The sequence below is a fragment of the Drosophila montana genome, unplaced genomic scaffold (genome assembly GCF_035044405.1).
Source record: "Drosophila montana isolate Dmon_TW-CO22-7 unplaced genomic scaffold, ASM3504440v1 contig_786_1, whole genome shotgun sequence".
NCBI lineage: Eukaryota > Metazoa > Arthropoda > Insecta > Diptera > Drosophilidae > Drosophila > Drosophila montana.
The window spans coordinates 1,065,882-1,084,384 of NW_026999081.1; the positions used below are offsets into that span (position 1 = coordinate 1,065,882).

At 41.8% G+C, this 18,503-nt stretch overlaps 1 protein-coding gene across 1 annotated transcript; it reads left to right on the plus strand.

Annotated features, from left to right (window-relative positions):
- Nucleotides 1–1,003: 1,003 nt before the first annotated feature.
- On the plus strand, nucleotides 1,004–13,876 carry LOC135439966 (homeobox protein unc-4-like). The gene is given in 5 exon segments (XM_064698879.1): nucleotides 1,004–2,197; nucleotides 2,199–2,299; nucleotides 11,617–11,795; nucleotides 11,915–12,054; nucleotides 12,773–13,876. Coding segments are annotated over 5 exon segments (1,860 nt in total). The 5' UTR covers nucleotides 1,004–1,445; the 3' UTR covers nucleotides 13,461–13,876.
- Nucleotides 13,877–18,503: the final 4,627 nt, after the last annotated feature.

An 18,503-nucleotide genomic window follows, 5' to 3' on the forward strand; every position in this document is an offset into this window, starting at 1 on the left:
AATTAATTGTTAACGAATTTTCATTTTCTATTTGGCGCTGCGAAATTGCCATTTATGGTTATTGGAAGCAGCAAACGTAGCGCAGCGCAGAGGGACTGCTTAAGGGCGTGTGCTTAGGTCGAGGGGAGGGGGGTGGGGGCCGAATTGAATGCGCCGCGTCGACGCTGGCTGAGAGTGGAGCATAATAATTTGATGTGGCGCAAATTGAAAAATGCTGCATAACTCCGCCCTTGGAAAAGTTGCACACACACACACACATACACACGTACGCACGCACACTTGCAGGCGAAAGAAAATTGAAAACTCTTCAAGTCGTTTTTGGCAATGGCGCCTCAGCCACTGCAAAAATTCCCAGTATTCATAAAGCAGCCAAACAGCCAATGAAAGTGCCCAGGCGATAGCTGTTTGTCTCGCTCGCACTCAAGCCGGCGACCAGTGACTCCATATTGAAAATGGCCAGGCACAAGCACACACACACACGCACACACACACTCTCACTCACACAGGCAAGGCAGCATTTCTTTTAAATGAATTACCCAGGGACGACGCCGCAACGTTAGCAGCAGCAGCAGCAGCGCAACAGCAGCGGCAGCAGCAAGTTGATCAAAATTGAAACAGGCGACGCTGCGCATATAAAAATTAAGTGGTTGTTGCTTTTTGATGAATTTCCAGCTCGCTCGCACACACACACACGCACACACACACACACACACGTACACGTACACAAACACCCGCTTACACACTGAAAGGCGAGCGCAACAACATGGCAACAATCTCTGCTTGCGCTTGACTGCGCTGCCGCTGCTCGTTTTGGTTGGTGTTGGTGCGGTGGTTGTGTGCCCCGCTGTCTGGCTCGCTCGTTTCGGCGCGCTCTCTCGCTCACGCGCGCTCTGCGCGCCTGGCGCAGACGTTGACGCTGACGCAGCCGAGCGTGAAACTTTTGGTTTCCTCGCTTGGCGCGTCGTCAGCGGCGCTCAGTTCAAATTGAATTTTCATTGCGAGCGTTTGCGTCGTCTGCCGCTGTTTGCCGCTGTCGCACACACACATAAACTCGCACACACCAACTCGCTCCTTCTCACTCGCTCTCGCCCACTCTCCCTGTCTGTCCAAATATTCGCACACACACGGCTGAAACTATAAATTTGAGAGTCGCGCTCAGTGTGCTGTGTGTTTTGTTTTTGCATTTTTGCATTTTCGCATTTTTGCACGCCGGCCGACGGCAAACGCAACTCTGTGTGTTCCATCAAATTAAATATATCTCTCTATATATATGTATATATGTGTGTGTATATATAAATGTTTATTCTTTTTTTTTGGGGGCACGTTAAACTGCAACTAACGGTAAACGGCGCCCAGATGGGACAAGTGCATACACGTGTGTCCAGTGTTAAGTGCGTGTGCCTGTGCGTCTCCGTGTGTTGAACAACTTTAAGCCGTGGGCCATAATGGTACTAGAGCAACAACAACAGCCAACAACACGAACAACAACGCAGAGCAGAAAGCTCAATAACAATAACAACAACAACAACAACAACAACAACAACAACAACAGCAGCAGCAACAATAACAACTTCATCTTCAAGCAGGAGGACAACAACAGCTGCGACCCAACGGATTTTAAGCGCCAACGAACAAGTCACAGCTCGAGTCACAGCTCGAGTCACAGCTCGAGTCACAGCTCGAGTCACGGTCATAGCCTGCACAGCCATTTGGCCGCCACGCCGCCGCAGCTGCAGCAACGCTTGAGCGGCGCCTCCGCTCCACATAATCCAGCTGCAGCAGCAGCAGCAGCAGCAGCGGCAGCAGCATCAGCCGCTGGCAGCAGCAACAGCAGCAGCAGCAGCAGCAGCGGCAGCATCAGCGCCTCCGTCGCCATGCCGTCGGAGGGACTGCATCCGACGGCCGCTTTGCAGCTTTATGCTGCCGCCGCACAGCTGGCGCCCGGCGGCGTGCGCGTCCCACCCTGGGGCCCCTTTCTGCAATTCAACATGCCCGGCGTCTTTGGCCCGAACGGTTCGTTTTTGGGCCGTCCACGCTTCGAGGCAACGGCCGGCGGACATCCCACCACAGCCGCTGCAGCAGCGGCGGCTACCCAAATGGCCGCGGTCAATGCCAGCAATGCGTTCGCCAATCTCACCGGGCTGAGCGCCGCGGCGCTGCGCAATGTCAGCGCCGCCCAGACGACAGCTGTGGCCGCTCGCCAGCACCGTGGCCACCATACAGCATCGCCTAATGATTGGCAACCGGCAGAGCCTGCCGCCGGCGGGTCCGCCCAGCGAGGGCTCCAACGAGGACGGCGGTAAGTGCATAGAATAGGCCCCGGTTCGGCTTGAATCGAAATACAAAACATATACATAGGTCTTTCGTTGGGTTTCTAGCGAGGATTTACTGCATAAATCCTGTCGAAGTATTTGCAATTGAGCTGATATAGTCGGGTTATCAGAGGGTCTCAGAGTTAACATCCGATCTTCCAGATGATTCATCAGCTTTTTGCTACTCTCATGCACATAAGATCCAGTTCTAAATGCTTTATCATATATATGTACATACATATATTGTATGAATGACAATATCCTGTTATTCCAATTGAAAATCGATTATTTTCTGCCCAGAATTATTTATCGATAATTCAAAAATATGCAATTCTGGTCGAAAGAGTCAGAAAGTTAAAATCTCTTTGTGCTTGCTTTACAAAAAAATTAAATTCGTCCTATAATAGGAGAATAGATATATATGTACATGCCTCTTTATCAGTTATATATAAATATATCCAAATCATTTTCGATAGAAAGAATGGATTATATGTTCTATATGTTTGATAATATATCATTTATACGTGCCTTTATATTTATCGAAAGATCGAGAAAGTCCTACAAAATATTGACCCTAACTCGTACTTCTACAAAAAACTATTGTCTACTTTTTCAACGCAGCTTCTTCCTAAATTTGTATTTGAGCAAACTTTCAAAATATAATGTTTATCTAAAATATAATATATGTCATATATATCATATATATCATATATATCCTATGTATCCTATATATCATATATGCACTATATATCCCATGAATTTTTTGTATCCCGATGACTATACGTTTCAATGTATTCAAAATGTTAATATTCGCTCTCAATGGAAACTCACGATATCGAAGTTATGTCAAATCGAATATATATTATATTTTCGATATCCAAGATAATCATTTACTATTCAAAGTCTAATTGAAGTGGATTCATTTAAGGCTTGCAGTACTCAATGTTTGCTGTGAATACTCGGATCCGGGGCACATCAAAATACCCAAAAATTAAAAAGTCAGGAGTGTTGAGAGAAATTAATATCGAAATTTTTAACCAGATCTGATGAGCTACAACAGCTGAAGTGAAAATCGATAAGAAGTAATTTTCTTGAAAGAGAACGAGCTATCGAGTATTCGAAAGGAACGAAAGACCTGTGCCCAAAACCAATATGGGGCCATTTTAGGAATTTATGATAGTTACAGGGCAACAAGAAAGTAATTCCCATATTTGCAACTAGCTCTTATGGGATCTAGTAGCTAAAGTGATGCTGCGAAGGGAACTCGAGAGTCGTCTCTCTGCCCTAAACCAATATGCCCCATTTCAGGAATTTTCAATGGTTACAGGGTATCAAGAAAGATGAGTTTCAGCAGCTGAAGTGAAGATCGATTTTGATCGATTTTGTAGAAATAGAACGAGTTGTCGTTGATGCGAAGGGAACTCGATTTGCGTGTGGTGATCAGAGAGGCGTCCCTCCCCGTGTTACACAGCTGGGCACAAAGCCAAAACGACCTATTTGGCGACATTTCAAGGGGTACAGGGTATCATGAAGTTAATCAGAAAACCGTTGTTGCATTCGACAGTGGCGTCAGCGGCTCGCACACAACATGGAGGTCAGTTCGCAAACGCCAGTCCTCATCTAGAGCGGGCGGTGCGGTGGGTGAGTGGGTTGGTTTGGTTTGGTGGGACTTTTGCGATTAGACATAGTTAGTTAGTTGGTTTTGATTAAGATTCGTCCGGTTCGTTATCTGATGCACGTAGCAATATGGTAATTCATTCAATTAGCCCGTCCCATAAATGTATTTGGCTTGTCAGTTTTGCCAGTCGCTTGACTTTTGCTACCTAACAAATGTATTTATTAATTTAGCTAATCAGCGAGCGTTTATTATGTAAAATCCGATTGATTTAATTTTTTTCTATTCGTTTATTTATTTTTTATTTGATTTTTTGTCTTTCTTTTCGCATACAAAGTAGCTTTTGGCCCGGCCCGAGAACTGCTATTTAAGCTGAAATCGAAGCCCGGCCCGATGCCTGAAGGTCGCTGCGTATAAAAATGTGTTTAATGAATTGAAATTGGAATTGGAATTCGGATTCGGATTCGGATTCGCAACTGAATGGATGACAATAAGAGTAGTCAGCCATGAGGTGGTCATGTGTCAATTCAGGCACATCATTAGGCACATTTTTAGTGGAGTGCCTACAAGCATTTCCCATTCACATTTCTGACAATCCAACAAATTCGCTGCGATACTTTGTTATGATAACATAAAGAAACGTTTTGTCTGGTCCGAGCCTTTTATTTGGCTGCTTAGATCTGAGGGCTTAAAGTCTGCTTAAATCATCGAATTAGGCCAGCCAGACTTATTGTGATCTAGATAATATGTGAATTGTATTGCAATTGATTTCTCAGTTTTAAATATTACAATTTAGTAAAATGTATATTATATGAATATATATTTTATATATACATATATATTTATTTACCAACATTTATCAAGTTGACGTTTGATTGATCTTTGACATTGTTTAAGAGTTTATATATCCCTATATACATATTTGGCCTCATCTTGATATTGCCATTCATTCGATTTATCGATATATTTTGCTTGATCCTTGGAGACCAGGCATTTCTTAAATCTTCATATTTTCATTAATATATATATATTTATATATTTTGCTTTGCCTTTAGAGAACAGGCCATTGCTTAAATTTTCATATTTCCTCTCCTTCGATTTATCGATATATTTTGCCTGATTCATAGAGACTAGACATTCCTCAAATCTTCATATTGCCATTCATTCGATCGATCTTTAGAGACTTGAAAATCTTGATATTGCATTTCATTAAATTTATAGATATATTTTGCTAGAGCCTTGTCTTTGGGGCATTCCTTAAATCTTCATATTGCCGTACATTCGATAAATCGATGTGTTTTGCTTGACTTTTTAAGTTCATACGATTTATTACATTTAGTTTCTCTTTAAAGTTATCAAAATTTAATAAACAATCATCCTTAACTAAATCTAAAACATTCATAGCTAGATGATTTTATGTGAGAGCATATCATTCAGGCTTTATACGCTGCCATTTAGTTATCTGCAGACAAATTATGCCAATCGATACTCAATAATCATGTTTTTGATAAATATAAAATATCGATAGGCATCGATAACTAGCTTAACCAAGTGTCAACTATACCCTTGTCTATTTATTTATAGCATATATCAATATTTATGGCTTTGCCATTTCCCATAGCTTGCTCCTTTAAACCAATCGAAACGAATTCAGCTATCCAAAAATAATTATCCTGTTCCAGATATCGATATAGATTACAGCACATTATTTAAGATAACAAGCCCATGAGTATTGGGCTTTTAGTTTTCAGACAATCTAATCAATTTTGTTTTCCGCAAGCGAATATTTTGAATTATCAGTATTCGATATTGATTTATGTTATTAAATTAAGCATTTTTCTATTTCCCGATATTATTTTCTAAGTATGTTGTTACATCATAAACTTATTGAAAATATTAAAAAAAAAAAAGGGTGCATTAGTTTTGTGTCAACATTTGTAACAGACATAAGACGACTTTTTCGATCCCATAAGCTATATGTATTCTTGATCAGTATTAACATCGATCTAGCCATGAAGAAAAACTGTGTCGGTTCATAAATCTCTCGGTCTATTCGTCTATTCACGTCAATCTCTGGAACTTATATAATATAGAGCGAAGGCACAAAACAAATTTCCTTCAAGTCATCGATAACTTTTCATGAAATCGATATCAAACCGCAGATATCGAGCTAGAGTTTCACAAAATTTGACAAGCAACTTTTGATTTGGTAGCACAGATGAAGCATATTGAAATTGTTCGCTCAATCGAATGCCACACGAATGCAATGAAAATTTGCAAATGATCGGACATTAGGCACCGAAGTTACTATAGCGTGGGCCTGAGAGAAGAAGCAGCTGACGATAGAGGAGATCTTTTGCTGGCTTTGATTAAATGATGCCACATTTAATAATCACTGAGTTCCCTTGCTCGTGGGCAAGCCTCTCCAGGTCCAGTTCAGGAGAGATTTTCTCACCCCGTCTCGCTCTGTCTCCTGTCTCCTGTCTTCTGCATTGGCTACGGTTGTGGAGCAGAGCAACAATCACTTGGCCCAAATTGATGAGCTCATTCATGCGCTTTGATTGCCGACTCGCTCAGCGGGACCAATGAGGCCGGGCCCAGAGCCAAGCCAGCCGGAGCCGGAGTCGGCGGCGGCGGCGGCAGCGGCGGCGGCTCATTGGCCAATTAGCATTAACAAATGATGGCTAGTTGGTGTAATTATGGCCATAATGCATATATCCAATGTGCCGGTATGCGACGCGATCTGCGGGGGGGGCTTTAGCACGTGGGCGTGGCTCGCAAGGCGCGTTCTCCAAGTGAGCAGCTTTTTCTTGTGTTTTTTCTTCTTCTCATTTTTGTTTTTTCTTCTGCTGGCTATTAACTGCACTTTGCCAGCGACTGCGGGGTACGTTTAATTAATTGCCAAGCAGCGCGGTAACGATGGCTAGAGAGAGGGGCGATGGGGGTGGGGTGTGGGTTGGCGGGCGTGGCATGCCCAGACAGCGCCCACTTCCTGCGTCGCCATTTTAAAATGTAATTATTAATTTGATTTGATTCAATTTGATTAGCCAACGCGCGATGGCAGATAGTCCCGAGTCTCCCCAGCGCCAGCGCCAGCGCCAGCACCGTCCGGCCCCCTCGCCCCCTCCTCGCCAACGTGGGCGCAGGCAACAGCTGTGGGTGGGGCGTGGCATGGTGTGGTGGGTGTTGGGATCGGTTCAAGAGTGGCTGGCGTTCAAGGCAAGGGGTTAGAGCGGGGCACGCTTCAGCTGTGTCGTTGCCAATGCTCATTAATCATTTTGCGGCGCGAGCTGCAAGAAATGAAAAACGCTTGCAACGTGCGGCAACGTCATGTAAAAGGGAGGGGGGGGGGGGGGTGTGTGTGTTGTGGGGGTACATCAACAACGAAGTGTACATGGCCATGCTCCGCTTTTCTTTTTGGCTGCTTTTGCTCATTTCATGCCGGAAATGAAGAAACTGTCATAAAACGATCGAAATCATTTATCATGCGATTTTTCGGCTTGGCGCCGCCATTTTGTTTCGTCTTCTGCTGCGGCTGCTGCTGTTGCTGCTGCTGCTGCTTCTTCTTCGGCAACTGTGCTTTTGCTGTTATTCGTAATGAATTTGAAATGAGCTAAAGGAGTTGACAGCAGCAGAGGCAGCAGCAGAGGCAGAGGCAGAAGCAGAGGCAGAAGCACTTCCGCCTCATGAACGACGTCTGACAGATGATGAATCGCTGCTGGCAAATAGATTTGATTTCAATTTGAAAAGTATTTCCGTCTCGTAATGAGGTTTTTGGGTCAATGGAGTCAATGGGGTCCAAAACGGACGGAAATCAAGTTATGCTATGCTAAGTATAATAATTACATAAGAAAGTTCTCTAATCAGTTAACAGTGACTAGGCTCAAAATAACGGACAAGTTTACGGATGCGACATAAAGAAGAATTAATCAGTCAACAGACCTTTACGGAAGCGATATAAAAGGTAACTTAATTATAAAGAGAGAGAGAGAGAGTGAAAAAGAGAAAATTAAAACTGTGAAACTAGAGTACAAGACAAGACAACAGCTAGGTACACACGTTTACGAGAGAAAGAGAGAGGAGAGAGAGAGAGAGAGAAGAGAGAAAATTAAATAAGTTAAACTTGAGTACAAGAATAACTTAACTTAATTAAAGAGAGATTGATAGTGAGAGGGAGATATATATGTAGAAAGAGAGAGAGAGAGAGAGAACGATTGTGGAACTCGATAAATAAATGGGCTCCTAGGGGCATTTGTTACTTGATTAATGCTCAAAGCTCAAGAGGCGCACAGTAGAAAGGAAAGCAAAAACGTTTACGGATATGATACAAAGCATAATTGATTAAACAAAAGCTCGCGAGTGCGCATATGTTTTAAAGGAATAAAGCCCCTTTCATTAGGAATATGCACAAACATTTACGAGTGCGATATTAAGCAGAACGTTTACGAACGCAGCACAAAGCAGAATGGGAAAAGCAAGAGAAGCAAATGGCAGGGAGAGAGAGAGAGAGAGGGAGGAAACGCGTATGAATGACATGCATGAATTGAATGAATGGCAAGCTCAGATTAAATCAAATCATTCTCTGCAACTCGAATCGCATGTTAGCCCTGGGCATTCGCATTGCTCGAGTGTGTGCAAGCGTGTGCCCGTCTTATTTTGTTTTTATTCAATTCAATTGAGGTGCTTTTGATTAGCATGCAGCCAGCATTAAACATTTGCCTTTGCCTGCAATTAGGTATTAGCTTCTAGAAAAAATAGCCCCCCAATCAACCTGAAACGGGCGACACACCCTTTTGACATCGAAATTTTCTCAACTTCTTTCTGACACGACCCCCGCACATTGCTTGTAGTTGTTGCCTTAATTTTTATGACTTAAGTGGCCCGCGCGTCCTGTTCGTGGCGTGGACGGGGGCGTGGTCGGTGTCGGGGGCGGGTGCTATGTTTTTTTTTGGGGGGGGTGTGTAACTGTTATATTGCTCGGCTGACGCGCGCTGTAAACGAACTTAATATGCCACGGAATGTGTCTGTGGCATGCATGCGGCTCGTTTTCGCTGTGATTTTGTATGCCTTTGCAAATTGCCATGCTGCCTGCAGTTTGAGGTTAGGGCCGTTCGTTCGTTCGTTCGTTTTGCGGCGTTGCCAAATTGCAGAGCAATAGCAATGCACACGCCTGAAAGATGGTGCCAGGCTATTTTTGCACATTGCACATGGCACTTGGCGCACGGTGGGCGCAATAATCATAATAAATTTCAATTATCCTTTTGCAGCACAAATCACAAAATACCGCCCGTACACCCCACACCACACACACACACACACACACACACACACGTTCCGCTCGACAGCAATGGCATAACATGAATTATGTGCGCACACACACACACACATGAGAGCGAGTGTTATTATTAAGTCATTTGAATGCACTTTGTGTGCATGCCAGACTGCCTCACAAAACGCACTCACACACACACACACACTCACACACACGCACACACAATCATTGAAATGTGGCAACGCTGCGCCCTTTGGCAGTGCAAACGTTTTGTTTGGCGTTTGCCGTTTGTCGCTTTGCTTTTAATGTCTCTATTATTGTTGTGTATTTGGTGTTGTTATTGAGTTATTAACACACACACACACACACACACACGCACTCGCACACACACTCGCACTGACCGTCGCGTCGCGTCGTTTAAAACAAACGAGTTTTTTGTCGCTTTGGCCAAGCGTTGCGGCAAAACGTTACAGCGCCTTGCGCATAATTAGATACACTTAACAGCGAAATGAACGAAACCATTCATTAGGGGCGTGCCCCAGTTGCAACAAGCGGTGTTAGTTCTTAAGGGAGCGTGCGCCCATTAGGCGCTCGCTTGCTCTAAGGATATGTGCCTGCGTGTGTGTGTGTGTGTGTGTGTGTGTGTATGTGTGTGTGTGTGTGTTTGTGTGTGTTTGTGTTTACAAAGTGGCAACATTCGGCGCGAGTGTGTATTCATTTTGTGCATGAATAATTTAAAGTTATGTAGCGAATAATTTCAATAAATTTGTGTTCATTCTATATGCGCTATTTAAGCTTATATCGAATGCGCTCAAAGTGAATAAATGCGAATGCATTCATATGGTTTGGTGGGCAGAGGTGCACACTACAATAAAAGTTCGCTCAAACAAGCACATTCGTGACATTCAAAACAATCAACTTATTTAAATAATTCAAATCGTTTTATATAGCACTTTATCCTCAAAAAAGGACAACTTCAATTTAATATCAATGTAAGCCAACCTTTGAGCCTCTGAACCACTTTAAAAGAAAAATGGAACCCAGTTTAACCAGAAAAAAAAAATCTTAAAAATTGTAAATATGCCCGCTCAAGAGGGCATTCGAATCGGAAAAAGAATCAAGGAATTTGTCCCATTCATAAATTCAACCCTTACTTAAAAACTGAACAATATTTCAAATCGAATCAAATGGAATCAATATACAAACAAATTACCTTAAGTCATAAAATTAACATAAAAAATGAGGAAAATATATTCTAAAATTTCAGAAATTATTCAAATACAGCTAATTCAAAAGACAGTAATTAGAAAAAAATAAAGAAATATAGAAAAATATTTTCTATTTCTTCGAAAAAAATGTTCAAATGTAGCAAATTATTTTTGAGTGCAAGTTGTAAAAATTGTTAAAAGAAGCAAATAGAAAAAATAAAAGATAAAGAAAATATTTTCTGAATTTTCGAAAAATGTTCACATGCAACAAATTATTTTTGCGTACAGTTTGTAAAAGTAGCTGCAAAACTTGATTTTCGAATATGTGTACATTCTGTGCCAAGTACAAACTTGAGCCGAACAGCTCTATGCAACTGACCCGTGCTGTTTTATTTAGTTATTTTTATTTTATTTTTATTTTTGGGGCCAGCCTGAAAGCGTCTCGAAACGCAACACCTTTTTGGCTTTTGTCGGCATTTGTGCGATTCTCTTAGCCCGATCGCAGTTAATTTGATAAATTGCCAAGCTCTTGCATGCAGTTCGGACCCTAAGCTGTGTGTGTGTGTGTGTGTGTGTGTGTGCGTGTGTGTGTGCCACGCCCCCTGTTTGGGCATATAGAAAACTATGCGAGGCAAAGGAAAGGTCCAAATAGAAGCGTAATTAAATTGTTTTGTATTGCAAATGGGAACTGCCAGCCAGGATGTGGTAAATGTGTTAAACGAGGCCATAAGGGGGTGGTGGGGCAGGGCAGGAGAGGGCTAACGGGGGGTTGGGGCATATGTGTGCTCTCGGTGTGGGCATGGATACATTCTATCAGGGACCGCTGGGCGCATGTAATTGAAATATATGATTATGAATATTTATGCATTTTATGTGTATTTTCTCTAATTGTATTTGCATCTGTATTTTGTGTGTGTGTGTGTGTGTGTGCTGTATAATGTCTTTTAAGTTAATTTAAATAATTTACCAACACTTGATTAGGGTGCCGTTTAGTGGGATAACAAAGCGTTTGGCATTAGTTTCAAGCGAAAAGGGTTCACAAAACGGCCACAAAATAAATAACAAAATTCAGAGCGAGCCAGTCCGGAATCCTTCCCTCTGCACTGTGTCCGTCTGGGCATTTTTGGCCTCAGTTTTAGTTTGAACAACCGCAATTAGTTTCAATAATAATAGCCACAAAAAAATAAAAATCCATTCCACATGTTGCAGGCTTTCCCGGCGACGGCGATGACGACAGCAGCGCCGCGAAGCGTCGACGCTCGCGCACAAACTTCAACTCGTGGCAGCTGGAGGAACTGGAGCGCGCCTTCTCCGCCAGCCATTATCCGGACATATTCATGCGCGAGGCACTGGCCATGCGTCTGGACCTCAAGGAGTCGCGAGTTGCGGTGAGTTCAGTTTCAATCGCTCGAGCGATGTGTCGTCTGCCCCTCTGGCTCGCCAGCTCTCCCATTTGTTGGCCTGTGTTGGGCATCTTTGCTGAGATTATACGCTTTGTTCCAGATAGGTATGGTTCCAGAATCGACGTGCCAAGGTGCGTAAGCGCGAACACACCAAAAAGGGTCCCGGACGACCCGCACACAATGCACAGCCGCAGACCTGCAGCGGCGAACCGATTCCTCCCAACGAGCTGAAGGCTAAGGAGCGGTAAGTTTTTATAGACTTCTTTTCTTAAATGGGCTTTCAGTCTGGCAAATTCTCAAATCCCCTACTTAAGCCTAGCCAAAAAACCAATATTAGCTAAAGCCAATATTAAGAATAGCTAAAAGTAGCTGAATTAGTTTTCTGTGCACAAAATGGCAATAAACAGGCTTGCCAAAGAAAAATAGCTAAAGCAGTTCAAAATGTGTAATGCTTCCCTCCAAATTTAGCTAGAAAACTTGAGCTGCCATAGAAATAGCTTAGACACTTAATAATTTTAACTGTTTTTATGCGAAATTTAGCTACAAAGTTTGTGAACGAGCTGCCAAAAAACTAGCTAAGCCAGATTAAAATTTTATAGTTTTCCCTCCAAATGTAGCCGCCAGAAATCTTGTCATTGGGCTAAAAAGAACTAAACCCGATAAAAGCTTCAAATATTTTCAGTCCAGTTTAGATAATTAAGATAATCAGATAATGTCAGATAATTTCAGATATTCTAAGCAGACTTGTTTCCTAAAAAAAGGGGCAGAATCGGATCGAATTGGGACAACTATATCATATAGCTTTAAAGGAAGAGGCATTAAGCATAGGAGATCAGACTGAAAGAAGGTCGAAAACAGGAAAGGTGGTTGATAATCTTTGCCCAGCTCTCTAGAAACTTCTGGAAATTGGCTTGGATGCGAATGCTTACATATTGTTTTGTCTTTCCTTCCGATATTTGCAGTGCGCGACGGCGCAAGAAGCTGGCCAAGGCAATCGATAGGCAGGCGCGCAAGCTGCAGGCGAAGGGCATCACCGTTGACCTGGAGGCGCTCAAGGCCGAATACATATCACAGCACAAGGCGAATGGCACGTTCTCGGACTCCGATCTGGAGGACGATGGCATACAGATCGATGTGGTCGGCGGCACCGACAGCGACGACGAGCTGGACAGCGATGCGGTCAGTCCACCCCGCATGGGCGCCGGCCATCACGGTCTGTCCCATTGCGGCGGCGTCCTGGACGCCGACGGGGACAGTTCACGTGCCGGCAGCTATATTGGCGGCGGCGGCAGCCTGGGCAGCCCCAGCTCAGCAGCCCCACCGACGCTGCACAACAGCAGCAATGGGGCAGGTGGTCCAGGTGGTGCAGGTGGTGCTGCTGCTGGGGTTGGCTATATGCATGCGGAGCAGTCGGATGCTGGCGATGCGGAAGAACGGGACTCGTTGTCAGCACAGGAATCGGCATCGCCCAAAACGCTGCTCTTTCCGGCCAAGGCATTCCATCAACTCAACCTGCAGAGCACACAGCATCACAGCTCGGCGGCGGCAGCGGTCGCCGCAGCGGCCAATCTTGTCCACCAGACCTCGCCCATCAGCATGCGGCGCAGCAATCCGTTCAGCATCGAATCCCTGCTCTTCAACAACACGTGAGGCAGTCCAGCTGGTCAAATACAGTTGGATTTGCATCTAGATCTGAACTGGGCCGGGGTCTGCATCTGGGTCTGGACTGGGTCTGGGTCACGTGCTTGGGCTCGCTTCAACCTAGCCCGAAAAGTCAGCTGGGAGCTATTTGACCCAGGGTTGGGTTGTCTTTAACTATAATTTCCTTGTCATTTGAATTATGAGTTCCTAAATGTTTTTGCTCATTTCGTGTTTGTTTTTTTTTCTGCTCTTTGTTTTCTTTTTCGCTCTTATCCTTAATCTAAATATAATCTATCATCATTTAAAAGGGTTTTCTTTGACTTTTTCCCACTGGCTTTTACTATTAGCTTATACTTTCATACATTATTCCAGTTCTGGGCTCCGAGCTTAAATCTAGCTAAGTGATTTTATTTATTCCAGTTTTTTTTTTTTTTTTTTTTTTTAATTGTTCCAAGAGAGACTAAAATTAGCTTCGTAGTGCGCAGTTTATATTCTTTTTAAGATATGCTTAAAACAATTTTTTTTAAACAATTTTTTTCCCCCAATTTTTTTGTGTGGCTAAGCAATGCTTATAAGAAATGGTAATATTAACGATAAATATTATATATATATATATACATATATACAAAATATGAGAATAAGTTTTTTTTTTTCTGCCTGAGTGTGTGTGTGTGCGTGTGTGAGTGTGTGTGTGCGTGTGCGTGCATGTGTGCGTGTGTGTCTGTAAAAATGTAATTTAAACTAGCAAAAAAACAAACAAAAACAGAAAAAAATATAAAGAAAAATAAGTGCATTTTTTTTTGTCCTGTTTAAACGACTTTGCTGTAAAAAAAAGTGAGCAAGAAGAAGCAGTACATATTAAATATAACACATATGAGACACACAGAATATTACAAATAGAATGCAAAGTACATATATTGTATTTAAAAATAAATAAACAAAAATATTGTCCAACAAAAATAAAAATAAAAAAAAAACAACATATTGTAAAAACAAGCAAAAAAAAAAAAACGACACTAAAATAATGTTTTTTTTTTGTGGTCATATAAAATTGGCAAAGAATTCAATAAAATAAAATGAGAACAATATAAAATGGCATGAAAAATACGCATAAATGAAGCAAACGTGTTTTTTTTATCGGAAGCGAATGTGCAGTTAATGGACTCGCGGCTTTTATGCAGCGTATTAAAAATCGGCTTGTCACTCGGCACATAAAAATATGGCATAAACCAATCAATTGCCAGCTGTAAAAAATACAAATACAAAGCGAGAAATGTTCTGCGAGTGCGAACCAATAGATGCACATCAAACTGAACCTAATGGGGCGGGCTGGAGAGAGTTTTCCACTCTTCTTGGTATCGGATACACCGAGGGGAGAGGAGAGGGAGAGAGAGAGAGAGAGGAAGAAAGAAAGGGAGTGCGAGTAGAGCAGCAAGCAGATTCGACTTTCTTGCTGCACGCATAATGTTATCTTCAAAGGATACCTAAGTAGAAGAAGGAGACATCTCTGCTGTCTGTTAATACATATCGATATTTATCGATGTTTGCGTATATCGATTTTTATCGTTATTAAGGTACAAGGATTGAACAATGCCTTGCCTGGCGCATAAAGCTTACACATACTTAGTGTACCTCTAATCTGACTACACAGTATTTTCTGGTCAAGTTCATAAAACTGTTTGTCCTGGCTGACTGACTGACTGACTGACTGACTGACTGATTGGTGATCAACGTACAGCCCAAACCGTAAGAGCTAGCAAGCTGAACTTTTCACTGTAGTTACCTTATGTGAAATCGGGAAATTCCACCCTGTGTGGAAAAATCGCGAAAAACGTTTGTATGAACCTTTTTTGTGTACCGTCGGATCGGTTAAAAATTGATTTTCAAAGATCTTTGAGAGAATTTATTTTTAACGTGCCACGGGCAAGGTCGGGGTATATCCTATATAGACAAAGATTAAAATTTCCCACACCTATAACTTGGTCAAAACTCAACCGATTTTCAAGAGGTTTGGGTCTTTCTTCATGGATTGGCTTCTAGATCAATTTAGCATCTTAATCTGGCAACATTATTCTTAGTCCAAATTCATGTCAAAATGCTACCCCCAAATATCCTATATAGACATAGATCAAAATTTCCCACCCTATAACTCGGTCAAAACTCAGCCGATTTTCACGAGGCTTGGGTCGTTGTTCCTGGTTTCGCCTCTAGATTAATTTTGCATCTAAATACGACAACCTTATTATGGTTTTAAGTTTTTTCCGATTTGCTTTAAACTTATATTCGAAGCTCCTCATAAGAGCTTAATGAATATTTGTTTCTCATCTTCAAAGATCTTTGAGAAAATTTATTTTATACTTACCACCGGCAAGGCCGGGGTATACCCGCTACTATATATATTTTAGGAAAGAGTATCAATAAATTGCGGAAAGGGTAGGAGGAAGCGTAGGAGGAACATAAATGTCTGCCAGAGTATTTCAGCTTTTGGCGTTCAGAGGATTGTTGCAGCGGCAAATTAAAAAAAAAAGTGTTTTTTTAATTAGCGCCTTACTATGCGCTTCTCATGAATTCAAATAAGACTTAGAAGATTTCTTGGCTATCTAATAAATTTTATCACTGTTATACTCTCCCTCTAATATGGACTCTTACACAATCTCTCTTTCTCCCCCTCTCTCCTTCCCTCTGTGTCTGACATACTAATAGATAATAATCGGATTTAGATGCAGGATATATGTGCAGCTAACTGTGGAGTCAAACAATTCAAGAGAGAGAGAGAGAGAGAGAGAGAGAGAGAGAGAGAGAGAGGGAGTTATTTGGAGAGAGCTAAAGAAAATCAAACAGAGAATAAAGCTAAAGCTAATTGGCGGCAGCTGATCAACAGGCTAATCCCCCCACAGTCCGCTTGCCACAGCTAAGTATCTCCATCACGGCGATTACAGACGACGTTGCATGCCACAAAATGTGTCAATTGAATTTGCATTTAGTTTTTGGGGGCACAAGTTGCGGTACGCTACAATTAACCGTTTAAACTTTAAGCTTGGTAAGTTTAACTGGTTGTTGTTGTTGTTGTTGTTGTTGCTGTTGTTGCTGCACAGCGTGACGTCGACGTCGACGTCAACGTCGACTGCGGCCGCTTTCATGGGAATTTGTGGAGTTCATTTCATGGCAATTTTATTGCTTATTAATTTTTCAGTGTTCGCGCTTTGATTCTTGTTGTTGTTGTTGTTGTTGTTGTTGCTGCTGCTGCTGCTGCTGCATGCTGTTAATGATTCCGCGTGTTGCTGCCACACACAACCCCCCCTCCCCCATCCTCCCCCCCTGCTCCACACACTGTTTGCGGCTGTCGATGCTGCCCCTGTTGATATGATTATTACGTTTATGTATTTTAATAATTGTGCATGATTTGAAAGATTTTCTCTCCCAATGTGTGTGCCCCTCTCTCTCTCTCTTGTGTGTGTGTGTGTGTGTGTGTGTGTGTGTGTGCTGCCAGATCTTAAGTTTGAGCTCCGCTCGAACTCGACTCCATGCGATCCTCCAGTTTGGTTTCGGGTCTTTTTGTGGTCGTGTGCCCCCGTCGCGCGTCCATAACTTTTGTGGCTCAATTACTTTTCGATGCAAATCAAATTGGTCGCCTTTTAACTATTCTTCACACGTTTTTCATTAAATATTTTCCACCTTAAACCCTTTGCCATGCAACAAACAAGAAAGAAAACAAAAATACTCTGCTTTGCCTCATAATTTTACGGATTCAGCCTTTTCTCTATCTGCATCTGGTCTGCCCGTGTATCTGAGCATTGTAAATGAGTTTGTATCGAGCTGAATAGTTATTTTTGTTTGCCTCTTTTTTTTTTTTTTGTTCATGAATTGTTGTTTATTTGCCTCATAGCTGACGGCTCGGGCACACTCGACAGATCCGATGTGCTACCTACTTATAATATCGTAATACTTACAAGCTCATTCAGCTAATTAAGTTCTTCCAACTGTCGGATGGGTTTCATATGTTGGAATTTATTTGGGTTATTTCAGTTATCATCTATTTTCCTAATGCATGTTCCATCTGATAACTCCTGATTTAAATAACACATTTCAATATTGTTTCAGTTCATAATGTTGTTCAGTTTATTTCATATTGTTATCCGTGTTAAAGTCTTGTCCCGTGTTTTGGAACATTCTTCCTTAAAGAAAATGATCCTGATAATAATAAAGTATAATAAATATATATATAAATATAAATATTGTAATAAATAGTATATTGTTCGTTTGAGATCGCAGTATGTTTATATATATATATTTATATGTATTTCATTTTTAAGCTGGAAATAACTTATTAAGGTTGTCATAAGCTTAACATTAGGTAGATATTAGTTTCTCATATACCCTACGCAGAAGAGCTTGAGCTTAAGCATTTCTTGAACACGGCTTTCCTAGTTATTCAAACAGTTATATATAATATCTTTTTGAATGCACATTAATATGCATAGATTCATATATATATGTATATATACTGCGATCTCAAATGAACAATATACTATTTATTAAAATATTTATCGCGCAATCGTGCACAAACAGCTCATATAAATCGATATGCCCGACCCCAAATGCTGTGCACCCTACGTTATAGCGCTTAATCGAAATCAATAAAGTTATTAAAACGACGCTTTTAAGTTTTCTGTAACAGATTCTTAAGCCAACAACTGAATAACAGCGCAGCAACAATGCGGATTAACGCTTCATCATAAACAGCAACAACAGCAACAACAACAACAGCAACAACAACAAAAACAACAATAACAGGAACAACAACAACTGATTGTCATAATTATGGGGCATTTTGGTGTTTGCCGCTCTCTTGAGCCACAACCTTCAAGACTTTTGTTATGTTTTTGTTTTTTTTTTATTTTTCAGCATATACCCTGTACATATTAAAAAAGGGCATCAATAAATTTTGCAAGTGTATGTAACACAGTTAAAACTCTTCCAGCGGACAGACTCCTCTTGAGCGGACAAAGGATAGCAGACGCTCACTGTCCGCTCAAGAGAGTTGATAAGAGT